Source organism: Chelmon rostratus, chromosome 19 (assembly GCF_017976325.1).
Source record: "Chelmon rostratus isolate fCheRos1 chromosome 19, fCheRos1.pri, whole genome shotgun sequence".
Classification (NCBI taxonomy): Eukaryota; Metazoa; Chordata; class Actinopteri; order Chaetodontiformes; family Chaetodontidae; genus Chelmon; species Chelmon rostratus.
This window is the reverse complement of record NC_055676.1, coordinates 21,866,802-21,889,648: the sequence shown is the minus strand read 5'-3', so window position 1 is coordinate 21,889,648 and position 22,847 is coordinate 21,866,802. Positions and strand designations below refer to the sequence as shown.

The window sequence follows — 22,847 nt, the reverse complement described above, 5'->3', positions numbered from 1 at the left end:
GACCCCTGTAACATGAAGAAATGAATCTGTGCTTCTGTTTATGAGTCCTCTGACTCATTGTTTGAGTTTCTGGGTGAGATTGGTGTTTAACTAGTGTGTTTGTAATGGTTAACCTCTGATGTGTAGATCATACTTATGAGACCAACAGTATGAATACACTCATGCTTACAGTGCAGTACAACAAAGACAGAGCTTTAAGACCTTTACAACATCACGTGAATAAGAAGAAAATACCTGGAAAGTCTGTCTTTTTTTTAAAAGCCTCTTTTTAAAGGGTTGTTTCACCCAAACTACACAAACTCTCTCTTGCTGGTAGTCCTTGCTGCAGATAGTTTTGGTTTTGTTTGCCCAGTTACCCTTTTAAGGTATCTGCCTCTGAGATTTATCCCACCACCCCAATATAATGGAGGTGGCAAATTCAGTTTGTGGTACTAACACCATTTAAAAATTACATGTCGAAAATATCAGCAGCAAAGCACATTTCCACAATTAATGTCTGGCTTAATCTGAATGATCTGCAGACCTCGCTGTCAACTGCACACTTTCTAACAAAGACATGGTCTGGCAGGTGGGAATGGGGTTCGATAGCATTGAATCTGAATCCTCCTTGGAATCTACTTGTGAAATCTAAATCCTTTTGAACCCCTTATCTGATTGGGAGCGTGTTTGGTGGGAATGAAGACATCTCTGCTGTTTTGGTTTCACTCAGTATTGAACCTAAACCACAGAAACTCTGCTGTGCTGAAAGAGTGGAGAGCCTTCACCACATATTTTGCCATTGATTAACCCTGCTCTGACTCGCTTCTCTGTAGACGTTACAGTAAAAACATCCCAGTGGAAATATTAATTCTGCTTAATGTCGTCTGAAGGTGAAACTGTTGTTGCATGTTGAGCATTTAACGTTTCAAGTTATCAAAAAGTTCCTTATTTAACATGACGGAGGGTAGTTTCAATTTAAGCAAGGGAACAGGATCCTAAATGGAACCAGCTATCACTCCCTATATTGGGGTGTCTCAAAACCTGGGCAAATAAAACCAAATCAGTCTGTATGTCTCTATACCATTACGGATATTTGGGTGATTTGACCTTTTTAATATGGAGTTTACCAAAGCCTACTGACCCAGCTGTACGCAAAGTATTTCTGATCCGCTGCATGTGTGTCTATATATGCTGTAAACCTTTTTGTTGTGTCTCTTTATGTCAACACTCATTTGGTGGATTGCATGGCCACCGCTGACATGTGTGTTGGTGCTGGTTGCTCCATGTCGCCCCTCTGTTCAGAATGCGCTGTCTCGCTCCTATAATTCCAATAACGCTCCGCTGAGCTGGTCTCACTACGGCAGCTGTAGGGATATGCATGCCAGCCAAGGGTCCCTGGTCTTTAGTGCCAGGGACGGACAGCCCTACGGAGCTCTGGGCTTCTGTGTGAGTACTGCGAACTTGATGTTAGCTCCTGCAGCTCATGCTAAGCCAGGGCTTCCAGTTCCTGCTAGTTTCACATCCTGTAGAAGATAAGAAATGTCTGTTTCCTTCTCTCTACGATGTTGAGAAGCGATCACTGACCCTCAGCCGTCTTTCACTTGTCCTTTTAAAGGCAAGTGAAAGCATGTCTCTCCTAACGTCTGGATTTCTCATGACCACAAACCCTGTCCTTGTAGATGTGAAAACGAATGCATTCTAACAGAGTTTTTTTGTTGCTGTTGTTGTGTAGCTCCTCTTTGTTTTTAACTTGTTTAAAAGGGGCATAGTTATTTTTCTGTATCCTTCAGTCGGTTTAGTGGCTTTACTACCTCCAAAATAGAATCAGAGAAGGACAAAACTTAACTCTGACTGAATTGATCCACAGCTTTAGCTCATTTAGACATTATTTAAAAATCTGCTGCAGCTACTTCCTACTTCCTCCTTCCTTTCCTACTTACTTTGTGTCCAAGCTAATGATCAGATATGTAATATGAGTATCATTTATGGTACAAAACACCCCCTTTTAGACCTGCCAGGTTCTTTAACGCCATGATCATCATCCCGGTGTGTCTTATCCCCCCACTCTGCCACACTGACCTCCTGTGATGCAACTCAGCTCGTTTACATGCACACAATCATCCAGTTTTTCTCTTATTCTGAAACAGACAATATTCCTACAAAGGTGTTTACATAGTTAATGAATATGAATATTGCACCAATATTCCTGTTAACATGCAACTGTGCAAACTCCAATTAACATAATGACCTTATGCTGACTTATGTCAACCACCGGCGGACTTGTTAGGCTGTGCAAACACAGCCTCCCTCTTTCATGCATTCTGCCGTCATCTTGAAAATGACGGTGTTATGATATTGTCCAAATGTCCAAAATGGTTGATGTGTTTTTCATGATGTTCAAAAGTAGGTGTTTTCTCCTTCCAACCAGAAATATGGTCTCTATCTGTTGGGTAGTTTGTTTGTTTCAACAGAGACACATGTCCTGAATGAAAAAGCTCCATTGGGAATAAGGCCTAATTTGAAATATCCAAACCAAATATGTTCACATGACCAGTATCATATTCAGAATATTGTCACATTGGGAATAGTGGTGGAAAATGAGTGTGCATGTGAATGTAGCCAATGATTTTCTTCTCCTTTAACTTCACTATAATCCTCATTTTGCTCATCTTCACTTTTGATCACTTCAGAGTCACTTCATAACCTCTCACTGTGTGTGTGGGAATGAAAACTGTGTTTGCCAAAGGTAAGTGGGAGACGTGTGTCTAAGTGATTTAGAAAGTGGGTTTTGGAGTCTGTAGAGGAGAGCACCTGAAGGTGTCTGAGAGTGTCGTGTAACCCCTTCCCCACTTAACGTTTAAGATTCACTTTATCTCCAGCAAGCTAATATTGAGAATTACACGCTGCTTAGCGTCTGAATAGAAACGACGCACAGTTTAATCTCAGTTTTTCATCATTTTTAATCAGATGTGTCCTTTTCCTCTCTTCTAAAGGGGCACATCACTGCCTTAAGTCATTAGCAGGCATGAAAAATGTTCATGTCAGTCTCTGATTGTCTGTCTTGTCTGTTATCCTTTGTTGAGTTTTCACTTTCTTCCCTTTCAGGATGATGTGTTCAGTCCTCAAGGGCAGCAGAGCTACACCCTTGACCCCCACAGAAAAGTAGGTTAAATACATCTGCAATACATTTTAAAGCTGATTTGCAGAGGTTGCTGTACGATGCAACATGAAGATATCATTGTATTAAGACAATACCACTGAGTCCACATCAACAACAAAACCTGCGTTCATCGCTGTGTGTTCCTGTTTCCAAGGTGCCTTTGATGAACGGTCAGATGGGCCTTTCTGGTCGTCCTCAGATGAGCCAGGCGCCCATGGCCCGCCACCCTTCCAGAGAGCAGCTCATTGATTACCTGATGCTCAAAGTCTCCCATCAGCCCCAGGGGCCCCCACGCATCCCACAGGACGCACTCCAGCAAGAGGTGAAGGATAACGCTTGTGGGAAATTACTTGAAATGCAGAATGTGCTGAAAGCTGAAAGATTTTGAGGGTGTTAATCATCAGCCTGGCAGAAGTTTGATCAAAGGAGTAGTTTCATATTTTGGGAAAACTGCTTTTACTTTAATGCCAAGAGTCAGATGAGAAGATCAGTAGCGTCCCATATCTGGCAGCCAGCAGCCAGTTAGCTTAGCATATAGAGTGGAAACAGGAAACAAAAACGACAAGATGCAGTTTTCTTCCTGGAGTCACAGCTGCTCGGAAGGAAACCCCACAGTTAAAAGGGCCTTTTTCAGTCTAACCTCTTGAACATACTCGGGCTGTTAGTCCACAACAACACAACTACTGTTCCAGTTCAGAGGTTAAATGTAGTCAAGCACTCAAAAGAGCAGAAGGTTCTCACGCCGTCCGTTTAATCGAGGATACTTTCAGAGCTTGTGCGCACTCTGAGGATCCGCCGGACGGTTTAAACGAGGCGATCGTCTCAGCAGCTAGCAGTCCAGCTCCTGAGGTGACTGGCCAGTCAGTGTCCGTGGTCATCCCAGAGTGAGCTGGTGCATCCCATCAAGCCCTAATTTACAGCAGGCTCTGATGTCTCCTTAGCATCTTGTATATGATATAATTACTCCAACTCCCAAGCACCAGACCACATCTTGCCATTTAGGTTTATGCTACGCTAGGCTCCATATTTAAACGACAGATATGAAAGCGGCATCAATCTTCTCATCTAACTGTAGATTGCTAAGTGTTTCCCAAAAGGTTGAACTATTAATTAAAGTGAATTTTAAGTCTTTGAATCTTAGGCTGTAAGAATCTGATTTTCTTTTTCATTCACCACAATCATTTTCCGTCACATGCAGCCAGTTTAAAAATGTACCTGCTCTCTGTCAACCTGCTGTGGTTTTTTGCTCGACTAATATGGGAAAATTGTGTAATCAATAGCCAGTGACTAGAATGAATGAATAATGAATAATGAATGTGTGTGTGGGTGTGTTTCAGATCCGTGTGAAAGTGGAGAAGAATCCAGAGCTGGGTTTCAGTATATCAGGAGGCGTGGGAGGCCGGGGAAATCCCTTTCGTCCAGATGACAATGTAAATTCAGATTTTTTTATGGTATAATAAAGGACACTTTATATTCCAGTAGTTTATTTTCACAGATATTGAATTGCCTCCCTAAATTGTGCTGTACAACCATTTAGGAGCACATTCAGTCCAATTGAGCAGCTCTTAGTGTATATAATGAGTATGTTTTCCGTATAATTTCATTTCAGGGTATATTTGTGACCAGAGTTCAGCCGGAGGGGCCGGCATCCAAGGTTCTTCAGCCTGGAGATAAAATTATCCAGGTATTGTTCTGCTCTCTGTACAAAATATCCCAAAGCTCTCTTGTTTTTAAAGGTTTTTTGGGAAATTTTCTCCATGTCAACTAAAAAATGTCTCCTCCTCACAGGCGAACGGATACAGCTTTATGAATATCGATCACGGGAATGCAGTGTCCCTCCTGAAGACATTTCCAAACACTGTGGATTTGACTATCATAAGAGACATGCAAGCATAGACTCAACTAAAGGGGGGGGACAGGAGAAGAGAGGCGAACAGAGAAATTTATGTTGACTCTTATTTTTATACACGGAGGAGACTGATCTGTTGATACCTGTTGGGACTATTTATAGTAGAGATCTTCATAGCCTTGATTAAACGGGGAAAACCACTGAATGTAGTGGATCAAAGTGAGACGGCGGCAAACCTCTGCAAGTACGAGTCCTCAAAAGGCCATCACTGTGGTATATATATTTTTATACAAAAGAAGCTGAAGATACGACCTGTCCGGCTCCCTATCTGCTGTTCTCCAATTAACCTTTTTTTTTTTCGTTGTTTAAGATGTTGAAACCATTTTCTGGTCTGCCATGTGATCTGATATGGAGGACAATGTTACGTGCTTTTCATGTGGAAACGAATGTAGATCAAGGAGGTGTTTGATTTTGTTTTTTTTGGAGAGACTTTTTTTTTTTGTTTCTCTTCCCGCAAGATCCAAGAGTTGAGCGGAGGAAATCATCCACGCCTGCTTCCATTAACCCTGCGAAGACCCTCCAGCATGTGGACACGATTCTGTCCTTATTTCCTCCAACATATCCTCACGGCAACTGCTCGGCATATCACCTCAGCAGACCGCTACCTGTCCGTCGCAGCATAAACAGCTTCTCAGATGTCGAAGAAATGCAGTCTGCATGTGATCAGTTAAAGAGACCGGGAAGTGGAAAAGAAATTCAAAAATTTGGGAAGTGGGGGAGGAGAGTTTGCTCAGCCTTAATCTGTTTTGCCAGTCAGAGGCTTCTGTTTAAAACAAAGGTTTGATGTTTTGGGAAATTCGCTCCTTCACATTCAGGTAGCGTGCAATGAAAAGACCGAAGCGCCAGCAGCTAGCAAGCTTAAGCTAGAACACAGACTGGAAGCAGAGGGAGGTGGCTAACTTTGAATTGTCTGTTTTACGCCTCCATTTTTTTACTTTTAAGCAAACAATCTCTAACATGTTCTTAAGTAAAATTTTGAGGTGCTGGAAGGTGAATTTTCCCCCCATCTCCAGTCTCTGTGCTAAGCTACGCTAGCCAGTTGCTGCTCTGATTAACAGAACGCTATGAGCGTAGCAGCTGTCGAGCTTCCCCCTTGCACTTATTCCCCAAAATGTCGAACTTATTCCTTTAAGCAGAGAAACATACGGCGGTTATGCTAGCTAACCAAAGCAAGTTTAGAAATTTGGACAGAAGGCAGAAGCAGGAGACAACTTCAGAAAGATATGAACAAGAACATGTCAACGTTTCACACATGTTTTATTTTGTAAGGGCTTCATCTTTCAGGCGGCCATTGGTGACATCTTGTTTGTATTGTAGGGGTTTCAGCATCTTGCAGTTTTTTTTTTACATGGGAGAAGACCACAGTTTGCCTTTTTGTGTCTATACAGATGTTTTATTGTGCATTTTACACGTCACTTTGGAGCAGTTTTTTTTTTCCTTTGCTGTACAGAGAGTCGAGTTGGGAGAAGCAAGTTGTCAAGTGCCATAGACCTTGAACTGTTTGAACAGGGGAGGACCTTTGACCCCAGAGCCCAAGCAATATTCACATATTCACAACTGTCTGAGTACATTTGCAGCATAATGGCTTAAAAGCAATATTTAAAGCCTTTATTTTCGTTCAGAAAAACAACATCAGATAGCATTTTTAAGAAAACACAACCTTTTAGTAATCCCTGGTGATTTTACATGATTTTTATATTGTTACCAGAATCTTTTTTTGTAATGAAATAGCACAGGAAATATACACGGTAGTGCTAACACAGAAAATGATAATAATAAAAAAAGGATCTCTGCATTGTGTAAAAGTGAATGTTTGTGTCACTTTGCCCACGGCTTCCAACTGTTTGTTGCTTAGATTACCATGACGATGAGCATCTGTGCAAAATGATCAACGTACACTGTTGAGTCCGGTCGAAGCTGCAGCTCGGAACATTCCTAATGTTGTCAAAAGAGCAGTCAGAAGGAAAAAAAATGTGTCTTTGAGTCCACTTCATGCTCCTCTCCGGTGATATTCACGTGTAAATAACGATTCAGTGAGACGTATTTCCAGAAGAAATGGAAATGATAAACTTCACATGCTGATGGGCCCATGAATTCAAACCGCACATTGGTGACCACTGAATTGTTTGTTCAATATATAAAAAAGCAAATGACGTTCCCTCAACTTGTTTACAGTAGATTGTGTCATCTGCTGCACTCTTCCTGTATGTAATTAACTTTGACCCACATTTTGTGCTTTTTTTGAACCAAAATGAAAACACTGTGGTAATTAACTAAATTAAACGTCCCTTTAATTCTAATGATACTAGTCATACTGTTTTAAAGGTAGCTGTACCCTTAAATTGTTTTTAACTGAATCTAAAATTTTATTCACAGGCAAATGACGATATAATGCGCATTTCCCAAATTTCTCACAGAACATGTAGTATTTTACACAGATGAATTGTTGTTTATATTATTTGTATTAATTTTGTGCTGATTTTCTGTTGACTTTTTAAGAGTAGGGGAGGAAACATTTCGGGGGGGCTAATGGTCACTTTATATTCATGGCAAAAACACAGTCTGACATGGTAGACAATCTTGAGAGATAAAACGTCACACTTTCTTCATCCACGTTGGTCTGTTTGTCATGCTCTCATATTGTTCTTATTTATTTAGCAGTCGTCTGTGGTTTTTAGATCTTACTAATCAAAATGTAAATACTCTAAAACAAGTGAAAAAGAATTGATACTGGCATTAGTGACTTGCGATTGTAAAACCAGCAATAAATTGCAATGCAGAGGCACCCGTTTTAATGTATAGCTAGTATTTCTAAGGTTTCTCTGGAAACAGCCACAGTGAGATGATAATTGATATGCATTTATCCAACATTCCAGATTTTGTACATAATTACCTGTTTCTGAAGTAACCTGTGGAAAATAAAACTAATGCTCTTTAACAAGGATTCTGTCGTCTTTATTTCATCCTCTGGGCTTCTCTTCTAAACCAGAGCAGTAAATGAGTAACACAGTACAGGGTACAGCACAGGCAGCTTGTATGCGTATTCAGGCTGCATTTTTTACAGTGTAAGACGTGTATACAGTGATTCAATTAGTACCAATAATACCACAAAAAGGAGTTAAATTCCTACATCATGGTGCTGTATGTAAACACAGATCTAAGCTTGAAGATTATATGATGATTATATGTGTCAATAACAACTATAGTTTTTGTTTTTAAAGCAAGATGATTTTCACATCAGGTGTGTGCACAGTAGGATGGAGGCTGCAACGTGATGAGTTTTTACTACAGATGGCAGCTCCATCAAGCACTGAGCTTCCTCTGTTCTCTCAGATATCCTGATTTCTCCCACAGTTGTTGGTTTCCATGAGAATGTTGCACAATTTTAATGCATTTTTGACATTTTGGCAAACTCTCAGGAGACTGGTGAACATTGTGATCTCCATGAAAGATGCCACCTACAGAGGATAAACCTTTTATTTTTGTAATATGGCTGTGCTATGGCGCCACCTTCTGGCCAAACTTTATTCCTTTTGTTTTTGGCCTCCTGGTGTCAAAGAAATGGTGTTTTTTTTCTCCATTTTCCATCCTCCAAATATGTTTTTGTCTGTAAAGGTCATTACTCACATGGCTGCTGTGACTATAAACCTTTAGTTTTATTGCATGTTTGGAGGAAGCATCATCTTTGACTGTTTTATAAACTCAGGTAATGCTTCATTAGGCCATGAAACAGGTCTATTACACAAAATTATAATTGACATAGCAAATGTATTAGAAGAATAAGTTTTTAAAATCATAAATCATATATACACCACATACAGTATATATTAATTCATTTCCTATTAGCCTGGACAGACTCCCTCTTAAATCTGTATTGGTAGAAAAGTTTTGTGTCTTCAAACTCAGAATTATTTAGGACTTTCTGTTGCCTCAGGTCAAAGACGGGCTTGAAGATGTTAAAGTGTTTGCCAGGTGTAGCTTACTGAAGGCACCAACCTGCTGAATATAGTTTATTTTCCAGCAGTGGACGAATAATCTATTGCATATAGTCCAAAACGTTAAGCATACAAAAAATGTGAGTACCAAAAGTAATAATAATAAACAATACATGTTATTCATGTAGCAATTTCTTAACAATGCGACAAAGTGCTTCATAATAGAAACAAATTACACCAGGTAAGGCAGAATGAGATGAGAAAAAAGGCAGAAGAAAAAAACTATAACATGAACTGAATAAGATCAAATAAATATGAATACAAACAGGATAAATTAAACAAAAGTAAAAGTACAAATTATGCAGAATGACCCATTTCAAAATAATGCATGTTATATGATTGGATTATATTTGTTGCATCTGGAAAAGGTGGAACTATTTTCAATTACGTTTTACACTCCTGGGTAGCTTGTTAACCCTTAATAATACTTCATCATTTATTTACTGGTTACATTTTATATTCTTAATCTGAAAAGTAACTAAAGTTATCAAATAAATGTAGAAGAGTAAAAAGTACAATATTTCCCTTTGAAATATAGTGCAGCAAAAGTAAAAAGTAGCAGAGAATGCAAAGACTAAAGTAAAGTATAAGTACCACAAAACTGTACTTAAGTACACCTCTTAAGTAATTGTACTTAGTTACTTTCTGCTCTAAAAATGCGTTTTGGTTCGGTCGTAATGTACCGTTCAACACTGTAGGGGGCGGTGGAGCACCTCAACGTTTATTGTCAGCTTAAAAGAAAAAACGAGGAAGCCACTGAAATCTCTCGCTCCGCCCACTTAGCTGTACAGTGTCGAGCGGGGCAAAAGAGAAATAAATATTATATAAATATCACATTTAAAGATTGTCTACGTATTTATCAGTTTGCACAATGAGCGGGATACCGGGGACAGCTGTCGTCCAGGTCACCAACCTGTCCTCGGCCGTGAGCAGCGAGCAGATGCGCACTCTGTTCGGTTTCCTGGGAGACATCGAAGAGCTGCGGCTCTACCCGCCCGAGTAAGCCTCCTACCCCGGCATTGCTAGCTAGGCGACACCGCGGATGTGCGGCCTGTTCGCGATCCATTTAAACATTCGAATTGCGAGGTAGCGGGTGTAATACACAACTAACGTGTCTCTTTCTGTTTCTTTCACAGCAATGCCCCTCTGTCGTTCTCGTCTAAAGTGTGTTATATAAAGTACCGAGACCCCTCCAGTGTTGGTGTGGCGCAACATCTCACCAATACAGTTTTTGTTGACAGAGCTTTGATAGTAGTGCCATGTGCGGAAGGTGAGTGCAACCAAAGGAATCACAATAATGTCTGAGTTGTCTCACTGGACTTGCTAAGGCCTCCTCCCCTTGAATCCAACCTTTCGGTGTTTTGGTTGAATTCTTGGTTGTTGGTTTTTGTTTTTGTTTTTTTAATTCACGTGGAAAATTGGCAAAGTTGTGCCATTGGCTAGTTCTGATTTTAGCCACTGAATCTGACACAGGTGACCGGTTGTATCACCTCACTAAAACCCCAGCTAGCTAATTTCTTACAGCACCCAGCCGAGGTTTCTGTTTGGTGTCACTTGGTGGTTTTTACAGACATTAGAGCTATGTTGAATGTCTCTGTAGGTCACTGTAAACACTGGATTCTCTGGAACAAGTAGCTTGTGTGTTTTCCATTACAAAACTGTCATTAATGTTACTTGTTTCATGGAAACTACAAAATAAGTCCATGGCATCACAGCTAACTTAATCCCCTTTCTCTCTCTTTCATTTTTGGTGCTCCTTTCCTTTAAATCCCCTCCCCTTTGGTGCCACTGTTGTTCCCTTGTGTACAATCAAAAATGATATCACCTCTAACTTGATGCTTTTTGTCCACGTGACTTGGTGCTGGATGGCTACTGAGTTTATTAATTTGGTTTTGTATGTTTTTTCTGTGTGATTATGTGTGCATATCAGATGACTAGACTGGCCCAGCTGTTACACTACACTAGCCTGAGTCAGGCATTGTTTTCCAAGCCACTATCCCCGATCGGGCCAACGCAGCCTTCAAGGGGGAATGTGACCAGGAGAATAGCCCGCTGAACCTTCCAAGATGGACACCTTGTCTCTTTTTATTTATTTTTCTTTTCTTTTGGTTTGTTTCCTTTCATACTTTCCCATGTTGTCCACTTTCTACTGTCTCTATCTAGAAACTACAGTATTGCTTATCTCTAGCGTTGTGTTTATATTTGTTATTTTGGTTTGTTGTTTTGATTATTGTCCAACCCCCACCCCCCTCTCTCTTTCTGCTACAGCTGCAGCTTGTGTGTGATTGAATTCTGTCCAGGTTGCTACGGCATACCGGTGGGATGTGTATCACACATGGGATGCTAGGAGGATCACTAACACTTTTTCTCTTGTCACCTGTTGACATAGCGAGGGGCTAGACATTATAAAAGTGAGACCCAGTAATGAATACCTCATTTGAACGTAGTCTTTTAAATTCTATATGCACTTTTCTGTGCTGAAATCTGTTATAGGAGGCAACATTTAAGAGTTTTCCCTCACATTACCACATTACAGCTCTGATATGGTTGTTTAGTATTTGACAAGTAACACAGACATTCTCCATTCAACAGCACTTTCTCTTTTTACAAGGAAATTCGTAACATGCATTAATGCTTTGCGTCGTTTGTTTTGAAATATATTATTCTAGAAGAACTTTTCGTGTTAGACAGAGGGTAATTCATGCTCAGTGCCTGAATATGTAGTTATTTTGCATCTTATTTGTCTTAATGTAGCCATCTTCTCCAGCAGTAGAAGGTGATTTTAATCCAGAGTGGAATGAGCACAATTCCTATTTGGTTGTTTTTATAGCTAAGTCTTGGCTAACATTTCCTACAGTTCTTAAAATTGTTGTTCTTTTCTGTATCTGATGTCCTGTGTGCTATTAGTGATGCAGCCATTGGGGTTGTCTTGTGTTGCACACCTTTCCAACACTGCGAAACGATCGCCCCCCACGGAAAACAGCCCATGCTTGATATCGTATGGTTCATGACCAATATGTTTCCAGTACAGGTGACCCATGCATCAAAGTGTTGACTCATTCTCTGCATTATGCTTTTTTTTTTCTTTTTTGATCTATGAAAAGAGACGAAGGACAAAATCAATCTTCTTTTGCCTGTGAAAAAAAAGTTAAGATTTTTTTATTGAAAATGATAGTTCAGATTGACTGAGAAGAATAATTTAATAGAAGCAAAGTAAGGATGCTCAGTCTCCAGTTTACCAAGAGTAGACAGTAGAACACTTGTAGGCTGTATGGGGAAGTGTATGCTCTCTTTCTCTCTAGAATACAGTGGGCTAATTGTGCAGACATAGAGGAGACAGAGAGAAGAGTCCCGCTATTGCCTTCACTAATATCTGCTTCTGTCCTGCAGGGAAAATCCCCGAGGAGGCCAAGGCCTTGTCACTTTTGGCACCTGCCACCCCAGTACCCAGTCTGATTCCTGGCGGGGGACTGCTCCCAATTCCTACTCCAGCTCCACTTCAGAACGTGAGTCAGCATCTCTTGAGCTTTAAGATTTCTTCTCTGTTTGTCTGCCATACGAGTAAAACCCTTCTGTGTGTGTGTGTGTGTGTGTGTGTGTGTGTGTGTGTGTGTGTGTGTGTGTGTGTGTGTGTGTGTGTGTGTGTGTGTGTGTGTGTGTGTCGCCCGCAGCTGAACCTTCCCATAGTGAATCGGTTGTCAGCTGGTCTGGACCCCACGGCATCAGTGCACTCCCAGCCCCCCCTCATGGGAAATGTGGATCCCTCAAAAATTGATGAGATCAGGAGGACCGTCTATGTTGGCAACTTGAACTCACAGGTAACAGAAACGCATCAACCCTAATGAATATTCAGAGCAGCAGCGTACGTGGGACTCAGAATAAACTGCAGCGGCCATGTTCACTGCTGCAAAGGTCAGCCAGTTCAATGATGTGGCTCGCTGATGTATGTGGCACAGAAGAACAGGATATATCAGACCGTAGGCAATATGTCAAACCACTTCCTCTTCCGAGACCTTGTTGATACAGTGGTGCCAAACATTGATATTTCAATTAAAACATGCAGGTGTTTCACTGAATTCCCCTGCCGGTTTGACTCACCAGTTCTGGACAAGTTGCAGTTGTTGTTTCTTACACACTTATTTTGAGGTGGTTTTCACCTTTTAAAAAAAGATATGTTAATGCGCTAAAAGGGAGATAGAAATACTTTTGCAGAATAAGTTCTGACACAGTGAATGACTGATCAGCTGTTTCCGGTACAAAACCCTAAGAAGAAGAAGTTGTTTTCCTGGATATTCCCATAACATGTGCAAACATGGCTGATAGTTCCAATAACAGGTACATGAAAACATGGCCAATGATAGCTGACATAAAAGAACAATTACAACTTGGTCCAAACAAACCAAAGTCATAACGATCTTTCTCCATTTTTCTCTCCGTTGGCTAAGACGAGTCGTGTTGTTTTCAAAATTCTTCTTCTTCTTCTACTCTGTTTATTATAGCCATGCGTAACATAGCTCGTACCTCCAGCATCTGACAAAACTATGCTTTGCGTAGCCTTGTTCAGTCCCTCCAAACTAGTTGATGCAAACACACCTACTTCGCATTTTCTTTGTTTTTTTTATAATAAAGTCCTGCTTTTTACCTTTTTAGGGGTGTTTTTTGTCTTAAAACACAGAGACATTGTGATGTAGATGATTGTCTTGCAATGTATCAGGTATCACAGAATCACTGTGTCATGATCGTAGGCTGCATATCGTGATATTGGGTGGGGTTTTTTTTTGTGATTCCCACCTCTGCTTGTAAGTAGAAGCAGTTCATTGTTGGGATAACACCAGAGTCATCCCTTAAGTAGCAGCCATATTGCACTGCAAAGCCTCATTTCCACTCTCTGTTTATTCTTGACAGATCTTACAGTCTGAGCTAATAATGCTCAGAGCTAGTAGTTTGTTCATACATAAAGCCGTAAAATGCTGTGATGTGCAGCATTGGTTGTTGTCAGTCACTTGAATGAGCTTTTTCCTCGTGTGACCATATAGCGCTGAAATACTGTGGATCCATTGTGTGAGCTGAGACAAGATCCAGAGAATAAAGAGAAATCACAGCTTGAACCAGCTGTAACTGACTGAGCGGCGCCAGAGAATCAAAGCTTCACGTTCTGTAGCTGTCATTAAGATCAGCTCGTCTGTCTCTCCACAGACCACCACTGCAGACCAGCTGCTGGAGTTTTTCAAGCAGGTGGGAGATGTAAAGTTTGTGCGAATGGCTGGAGATGAGACGCAGCCGACACGTTTCGCCTTCGTAGAGTTTGTGGAGCAGGAGTCCGTCGCCAGAGCTCTGACTTTCAATGGAGTCATGTTCGGAGACAGACCCCTGAAGTATGTATTGTTTGCTAAAGGATACGCAGTACAGTCAAGTACAGCCGTCGACATTATAAATCAACATTGTTCTCAAAGGAACACATTTGTTCTTTGTCGTTATTTATGTAAGTTTGAGCACATTTCATTGTTTTTTCTTTCAGGGTTAATCATTCCAACAACGCCATAGTAAAACCTCCAGAGCTGACGCCACAGGCTGCTGCTAAGGAGCTAGAAAGTGTGATGAAGAGGGTGAGGGAAGCCCAGTCCACCATTGCTGCTGCTATAGAGCCAGGTACAACATTTAAATTTGCTCCATCTATCGAGGTTTCAGTAATAAAATAAGGAAGCCGGGTTGTGTGTGATGCTGAGACTGCTGCTCTCTCTTTCTCTAGTGGACACGAAGAAACGTTCCTCCAGCCGGTCTCGAAGGGCACGCCGGTCACGCTCCCGGTCACGCTCCCGTTCACACTCGAGGACGCGCAGGAAAAGGTCCAGATCGAAACACAGGTGCCAAACTAGCACTCAGGGTTTTGAGAGTTTATGCTCACATGATCCTGTCCAGTTAGTGACTTTTTTTCCCCCTTTCTGTTGGCGCAGACCGCCGCAGAGGTTGTGGCCGAGGGGTGACTCCCACAGTTCCCGAGGCAGCCACAAGAGGCGCTCACGCTCCAGAGACAGGAGACACAGTCGAAGTCGCTCGAGGTATGTTGGGAATGTATTCTCAAGAAAACTAAATCTGATCCGTTGTAATTATCCTTGTTATTCCTGCTCCTGTCAGCAGGGGTCACCGCGTACCTACTGACATTAGTAGCTGCCGGAATTTGACGCCTTTTGTTCTTCATCTAGCCCCACAGGGAAGTTTGAACATTTGTCCAGATGTGTAGAAAAAGACATTTTCAAACTGTTGATTGTATTTGCAGTCTGTAATATGATAATAAAATAATGTAAAATAACAGCATTATTTGATTGAGGTGTCTGCATTGTAGTTAATTCAACTTGATTTTTCGATTGACAGCCCTGAAACATTTTAATAAAACAAGTTTTATCTATGATGCATCAGTGGCTATTTATCCTGCCTTTTCCGTTGTTTATATTGTCTCCAAAAATGTTCTTAATACAGTTCATGTGTTGTAATCAGGGGCTACAAGAGGAGGAGTAAGGATCGATCCCGGAGCCCTCGGAGGAAAGCCAGATCACCCTCATTTAAAAGGTAACTCCATCAGATCTTATCCTCCCAAACTGTTTTGACAAGATCTAGATGTTGCTAAGCCTCTGATGTTGGTCCTGTATTTTCTAGGCGGATTTACAACCATGTGTGCTCAATGTATATCAGTGATTTTGCCTTTGGAAGAGTGTGATTGGTTTCTTTTTGTTTGCATCTGCTCCTTTCAGAGGTAAGAAAGACAAGAGGAGGGAGCGCAGCAGGGACAGAAAGGACTGCTCAGTATCCAGGAAGAGGAGCCGCAAGGACGAGGACAGGATAAAGAGCAAGGCCAGGCCGATGAAGGTACTACAGCTCACACTTCATCACTGAAACAACACTCGTCTGTGCAGATAGTCGCTGACACCAGATCTGCTGATCAGTTTCTCCCAGTGGAGCAGGCAGATAAAGTTCTCGCACTACTGCTGATTTAATGATCCGAGCTCAGTCGTGCTAAAAGACGTGTCGGGCTGGAGGGAAACTGAGGTGCTGTCAGTGTTGAAAGAGTCACTCCAGCAGTGTTGACCCCGTTTCCTCCCCACCACTTTAGATAGATAGATAGATAGATAGAGAGATAGATAGATAGATATACTTTATTTATCCCAAGCTGGGAAATTGCAGTGCAGCAGCAGCTTTACACACAGTTAAATAAGTGAAAAATTCTGAAATAAGACTATAAAGAGCAAACTATACATAATAAAATATCAAAATAGCAAACAGTAAAAAGATTATATACATAATAATAAAATAGCAAAATAGTAGTAATGAAAAAGTATTGCACTAAAACGAATATCTACAGCAAATGGCAGTGTGCAGAAAATAAAGTGTACCGTGACTGTAACTATTACACAGTGAAAGAAGTGAAAATTTGTGAAATAGGACTATAAAGAGCAAACTATACAGAATAAAATATCAAAATAGCGAGCAGTAAAAATTATATACATAATAATTAAAATATCAAAAGTAGCAAACAGTAGTAATAAGAAGTATTGTATTTTTTTTAGCTGTTATTGTACAGTGTCATGGCATGTGGCAGGAAAGATTTCCTGTATCTGTCCCTTGGACAGCGGAGCTGTAGCAGCCTGTGGGAGAAGGTGCTCCGCTGTGTGATGGAGAGGGTGCTGATCATTGTCCATGATGGATAGCAGTTTATTCAGCGTCCTCCTCTCCACCACAGTCTCAAAAGACTCAAGTCTGAGTCCGAGTACAGAGCCGGCCTTCTTGATGATCTTATCAAGTCTGTTGGTGTCGCTGGCTCTGATGCTGCTGCCCCAACATACGACAGCAAAGAAGATGGCGCAGGCAAAAACAGACTGGTAGAAGATCTCCAACATTTTACTGCAAGAAGTGCTCAATGAACCGATTTTCATTTTGTAAATTTCTTTTTCCCTGAGCAATCATCGTCTTTTGAGCCACAGAGGGGCACACTCATCTGAGAAGAAAGGCTTGCTATTTAACTACAGTGGGCCCTTTGGATTTGACCTTGGGGGAAATACACTCATTGCTGTGAGTTAGATGACAGGATCAATATAATTATATATTAAATATACGAAGCCTGAGCCAGTAGGTGAGATAGCTTAGCTTAGCTTAGCGTGGAGACTTGAGACAGGGGGAAACAGCTATCCCGGCTCTGTACAGAGGTAAAAAGTATGTGCAGAAAATGTAGAACAAGTTATATGCTTCTTTGCCAGTGACTTCCTGGACTGGTTGCCTGACAGGACGCCTTTTTACTTTCAGACCGAGCCAGGCTAGCTGGCTCCCCCTGGTTCCAGTCTTTATGCTAAGCTAAGTACCTGCTTGCTGTAGGGTCATATTGACCATATAAATATGTGAGTGCTGTCTATCTTCTAATCTATGAATTGGTTTTTATTCAGACATTTTCAGCACACTGTTATGTGGTTCGCCACATATACTGAGTGTGATGACTGCAGCTGCAGATCTCAGTTGATTAAAGGAAAAGTGCATCCCCCTTATAGTTCAGTTATAATATCCCATGGAGCGCCTGGAAATCTGATTTATAAAAAAATCTTATCCTGAAGTGCCCTGTCACTATTTCATCTATAATATAGTCAGTATGTCAGTGTCAAAGACGTTCCAATCACAAAGTATGTCTGCAAATGTTTCCCATCATGAACACCCCCCCCCCCCGTAAACTTGTTTCTTTGATGAATGTTTTAACTTCTCTCCACCTTGAGTATCAGACCACATCGTAACCTACTTTTGAAAGTTTACGCTAAGCCGATAGCCGTGAGATTAAAGGTGGCACACTTTAACCTTATCACGCTACATCTTTGCCGTCGGTAACAATCAGAAAGCAAACGTTCCCCACAGAAGCCACTGCAGTCTTAGAAAATGCTGCACTGCACGCTCTCGTCCTTTAGTTCACAGCTGAAGCGAGACTCAACATAATACAACCTGAATCTTTGTTTTTGTAGTCTGAATTATTAGTGATTCCTTATTGAAGAACAGCTGCTGCAGCTGGAAAGAAGGTATTAAAACGTCCATAGAAACATCCTAAACCTCTACTGCAGCATAATTAACATCTCTGCTGTCCATCCTGCAGAAAGACAAGGATATTTTTCATATAATGATATATGATATGATTCATAATCATAGGTCAGGTGTATTGAAGTATTTATAAAAACAGCAAAAACAAAATAAAGGTAAGAAAAAGCAGGAACTACAGTGTTCAAAATACATAGTTTTTATTTAGTTTTTAAAAGACAGTTTCAGAGGAATTTTCATACTGAACATAAATAATCTTATTTTCATCAATGAATGTGAAAGAAATGGCATGAAAGTAGAATAAATGTAATTTAATGAAGGATTGTCCTGAGTTGTATTTTAAAAATAATGGTGAGAAATTCCAGAAAACAGTGACACGTTTCCACGAAGCAAGCATTTTATTTGTTTTTATTATTTCTTCTCTACCTCGGAGTGTCCTTGTGTTGTTGGTTTGGGCTGCTGTAACAACGTGATTTCCATTTGGGATTGATTAAGTATTGGTCTTTGGTCCAGGTCTAATGAATTGCTAATGAATTCCGATTATAATCAAACTGCCCAAGAGGCTTAAAGGTGGATCTGAAAATGGAAAAATTGGACCAGTTTCACTTTGGCTGTCCTCACAAAACACTAGTAACAGATTCTAGCTCTTCTGTGAGTGGACAGACTGCAGTGAAAACCCACCTGCACGCCATCGCCCGTATTATCGTCTACTTCTCGTCCGCCTCATCGTTGCTACCTGAGCTCCGATATTTGCGGCAGATTTCGGCTGCCCAGGTTTGACTGTCACTCATTCGGTTTCAGGTGGAAAGGGACTGTGGCAGAGAGGAAAAGGACGACTTCGACAGTGACAGGGAAGACTCGGTCACGCTCAGCGAGCACGTGATGTCATCACCCTGCGCCCAGCACAACGGCAGCTACAAGACTCACAATGCGGAGGATGCATCTGTGGGTGCGGACGGCACCAAGTGACTATCGCAGCACTGTGGAAACTAACCTTGTTCCATCTAATGATCTCAGCGGCCATCGCGTGCGTATACCTACACGGCCACCTGATAACCACTTAGAACAGCGTGTTTTCCCCATCGTCGTCTCCTGTTGTACAACCTGATTTTTACTGTATGTTCTCGGTCACACGTGGAACCATTCAGCTCAGTATCCCACCTAAAGGCCAAGTGAAGCTTTCCTGTGAAGCTGCATAGTTTGGGACTTGCAGGTGGTGCTTGTGATATAACAGTGCAACATTAAAAGCTACAGGCTCACAAACTGCCGTAGAGAAGAGTCAGTATCTCAGCAAAAAAAACGGACGATAAAACCTCCCCAAAATCACTGCTTGTTGCAAGGCTGTCGTACTGGATTGCGTAATATTATACAGGTGATGTTGTGTCCTATATGTGTTCATTACTTGAAGAACTCAATTCCCATTCTTCTTTTTGTATAAATACTACACCTGTAGGCACCTTCCCTAGCAGATGAGAAAAATGTGCAGGCCTGAAGCAGCTGCAGAGCTTTCGTGACTCCACCTAACGCTCGTTTCTCCAGCAGCTGACCCTTCACTAAACCCCTCCTCTGAACGGCAACTCACCAATCGTAGCTTAGTAACTGTAACTAGGCATGGGCAGGCCTGTCATGCGTTCCTCTGTATGTTGATTCGTCGTGCATGTGGCTTCAAGAAGAGCAATACTCAGAGTTTGGAGGGTGGCAACTTTTTTTGCATACCTTTAACAAAACAGCAAACGTGAGGAATGGATTAAAGTTTGCATCTGCTCTAATGTGAGCTGCAGATGTTAGCATGTCTAGCTAACTAGCTTACTAGCTGCAGTAGTAACCATGCATCACGTCCAAAGGCAGTGGGCATGTAGGTAGCTTTCTAATTATAAAAATAAATGTTCAGGAGTGACTCATCCACTGATTGTGGATCTTGTGGGCAAAGATGCAGCTATATCAGAAATTCGAGTCATGGTAGCATCCATGTAGTTCGTTTTGGGGAAGTTTACACTCCAGCAGCTCCAACCAAATGTTCTGTAGATAACATTACATTACACTAATGGCTAATTCTTCAAATCCTCAAATTCATCTCTCTTATAAAAGTGATGCACTGGTGGTTGAAAATATGAAACATCCAAACACATGACTGAGAATTTTGATCTTAAATCTGCCACCGCTGCCCCCGTAAACTACATATGTGCAGTGCATGAATTGAAAGCTTGACAGGTGTGGCAACCGTCACTAAGGAGGGCGGGCTTAGCGACGGGTCGATGAGAAGCCAGGTGTTGTTTGTAGCTTTGTCCCTGGTTACATGGACATTACCTGATGGAAAATATCCTAAATCTTTCTCTTCATTCCTCCAGCGTCATCGTGACCGCACACTTCAGTAATCGAAAAAGACCTTTTTATGCCTCTAAGATGATCAATATTTATGTCATACTGTAGTATGAATGCCACCTCCCTGAAATGCCTTTGTCTAAATATTGAATTAGCAATGTGCAGCAACAATCTGCATTAACAGGTATAAAGAGTTCATGTTTTACATTAAGCTTCACTTGTTTTTGAGATTGGAGCTGCAGTTTTTCACTGGTAGAGAGGTTTTAAATATTAACATTTGCCTGTACTACTACACAGGTGTACACACCTGTGGTGCGTGAGGTTCAGTTCCAGAATGAGTCTGGAATAGAGGAAGGGCAAAAGGGACGAGCCGCTTGATGCAACACAACATCAACACAAATATCACAATTTGAGGAGTGTTACTGCAGCATCTGGTTCTGTCTGGCTGCTGCTGGTGAGGTAACTTCAGTTTTAGTGCTAACTGAGTGAATTATGAACTGCCAGGAAAAAGCACCTGTAGTCATATTCTAATCCAGGCCATTAGCATCTATCTAGATTTAGCATTTGCTGCACCACAAAGCCAAGGACGTAGATTCTTACCTGTTCATCCGGATACCCAGCCGAAATGTTCTTGTAGGACATTTCATACTTTAGCACTGACACCTCGGGAGGTGAAAATAAAACTTGCCTCTCTGACAGAGGTCTCGTGGTGGTGCGACTGTTCTCACTCTGACTCCTCTGCTGCTTTGGCGTTGGTGTGGCTGTGAGAGCAACTTCCCACATTCTGTTTGCTTTTTCACAGAGTGAAACAAAGGGCGCGTTTCACATTTAATGCACGTTCCTCGATCACACAGTCCAAGTTTAAGAGCACGAGCGTGCGGATGAAAGCAAAATGCTAAGATGCTAATTTGCCCTTTGTGTGGTGTTCATTGAACTAGCAGGTCTGTGAAGTGTCCTTCATTTCCTGTTTTGCGTCATTTTTCTCCATCATCCGGGAACTGTCCTGCAAAATGCACAGTGTTGATTTGATGACTTTTAGTGCTGTAATTATGAGAATGCAGAATCAGACTCTGTTGTTTCTGTGAATATGTTTTAGTTAAAAAAAAGATTTCTCATTTGGTCAACATGAATGCATTGTTTCACTTCCTGTCGTTTTCTGGGTGTACATTTACTTGCTTTTTTTATACTTCTGTTTATGAGTAGTTGCAACAAGATCATAATGTTTCTTCTCCTGTTGTTGTGATACTGTGACATAAAAAATTGTTTTATAGATATGATACAGGCCTATACTGTAATAATGATGGTGGTGTGCAAAACGTCTGTCGGCTCTTTTTGCTGAAGAAATTGAGATGCAAACGAAGCTCACGGTGTCGGAGATCAGCGAACTGCTTGCAAGCACAGAATGGTCAAAAAGTGCCTAGACTCAGATTGTACAGAATATTCTAATAAAACGCGGAGACTTATTGATAGATGCAACCTGAATTTATTGTTAATGATGTTTAATAGCTGAAACTAATGAGATGTTATATTAAAGTATTGTCAGTTGTCGTTTAGTAATTAATAGCAGAGTAGACTGAACATTGATGGGACTTCAGTGGATTTGTTTTTGAACATTTTTTTTTGCGGTGTTGTCACAAATGTTCGTGCATTTTTGTGCAAACTGGCCCCAGACTGAGAATTTTCTCAGTTTCTATGAAAGCTTGTTACATTTTAAAAAGGTTTGCTTTTAAAGGGAGACTTTGCCAAATTCCTCCTCTGGCTTTTACAAACCTGATTTGATTGTACTTTATTTTATTTTCCTGTTTTTTTTTTTTTTACGTACGCTTCAGTTTGAAGTGTTAAACTCATGATAAAGTTTAGGAAAAAGCATTTCCAACACAACTGACAGTATGAATCCTTTTATTTTTGATATCCACTGTGCACAGTATAAACTGTAGAGACGACTCACGGTCTGCTCCTGCAGGACTTGATATCTGTGTTTGGGACTTGATGTAAAGGTTTGGTAACACTGTTTTTGAAGAGCTTGGGTGTACGTTTGTGATCATCCTCGATTAGAAACTAACAATACATCTGACCTGTTTCCAAAAACGCTCAATAAAGAGACATTTCATTCAGCTGTGCTTCACTGCCCTTGTTGTGCCATACTGCGACGTATGATTGTAGATGAATGCCATGACTCGCTCACGCACAAATGCAGTTTGCGGTCACTGAAAACAGACCTTGTGGAAAAGTCTTTCTGGGGTGAAGATGTTCAGAAACGAACTGACAGGTAGACAGAAAAACAGTTGCGAAGGTAGGTCATGCCTTCACCACAGAAGTCAGGCCTCTAGTTGCAGGTAGCCTCTCTGTTATAGCTTGTTTTCATGCTTCTGATTGGCTAACACGGCTTTAGGACTAACAGTTAGGGTTATACTGCTTT

The 22,847-nt window shown here is 41.2% G+C and overlaps 2 protein-coding genes across 8 annotated transcripts in view; both read left to right on the top strand.

The window, feature by feature from the left end:
• Positions 1-7,976, top strand: part of erbin (erbb2 interacting protein) — a 53,540-nt gene extending 45,564 nt beyond the window's left edge. For 2 of the 3 annotated variants that reach the window (XM_041959687.1, XM_041959686.1), the window contains exons 22-26: positions 3,085-3,141; positions 3,294-3,461; positions 4,477-4,569; positions 4,749-4,823; positions 4,928-7,976. In XM_041959687.1, the coding sequence (XP_041815621.1) occupies positions 3,085-3,141; positions 3,294-3,461; positions 4,477-4,569; positions 4,749-4,823; positions 4,928-5,035 (501 nt within the window). In that variant the 3' untranslated portion in view covers positions 5,036-7,976. Of the gene's footprint in view, positions 1-1,281; positions 1,426-3,084; positions 3,142-3,293; positions 3,462-4,476; positions 4,570-4,748; positions 4,824-4,927 lie in introns of all 3 variants that reach the window. The other variant, XM_041959688.1, reaches the window with a different exon arrangement.
• A 1,844-nt stretch (positions 7,977-9,820) lies between these two features.
• On the top strand, positions 9,821-22,536 carry srek1 (splicing regulatory glutamine/lysine-rich protein 1). 5 transcript variants are annotated; one of them, XM_041960248.1, is made up of 11 exons: positions 9,821-10,042; positions 10,180-10,313; positions 12,434-12,549; positions 12,715-12,861; positions 14,240-14,418; positions 14,562-14,692; positions 14,793-14,907; positions 14,998-15,102; positions 15,539-15,610; positions 15,793-15,907; positions 18,908-22,536. In XM_041960248.1, the coding sequence occupies exons 1-11, from the start codon at positions 9,915-9,917 to the stop codon at positions 19,073-19,075; spliced, it is 1,410 nt and encodes a 469-aa protein (XP_041816182.1). In that variant the 5' UTR covers positions 9,821-9,914; the 3' UTR covers positions 19,076-22,536. The 5 variants fall into 5 exon arrangements, with proteins under 5 accessions (XP_041816182.1, XP_041816183.1, XP_041816186.1 ...); XM_041960249.1 differs by lacking the exon at positions 9,821-10,042 and adding an exon at positions 10,974-12,074; XM_041960252.1 differs by lacking the exons at positions 9,821-10,042; positions 10,180-10,313 and adding exons at positions 10,335-11,151; positions 11,312-12,074.
• The last annotated feature ends 311 nt before the right edge of the window (positions 22,537-22,847 follow it).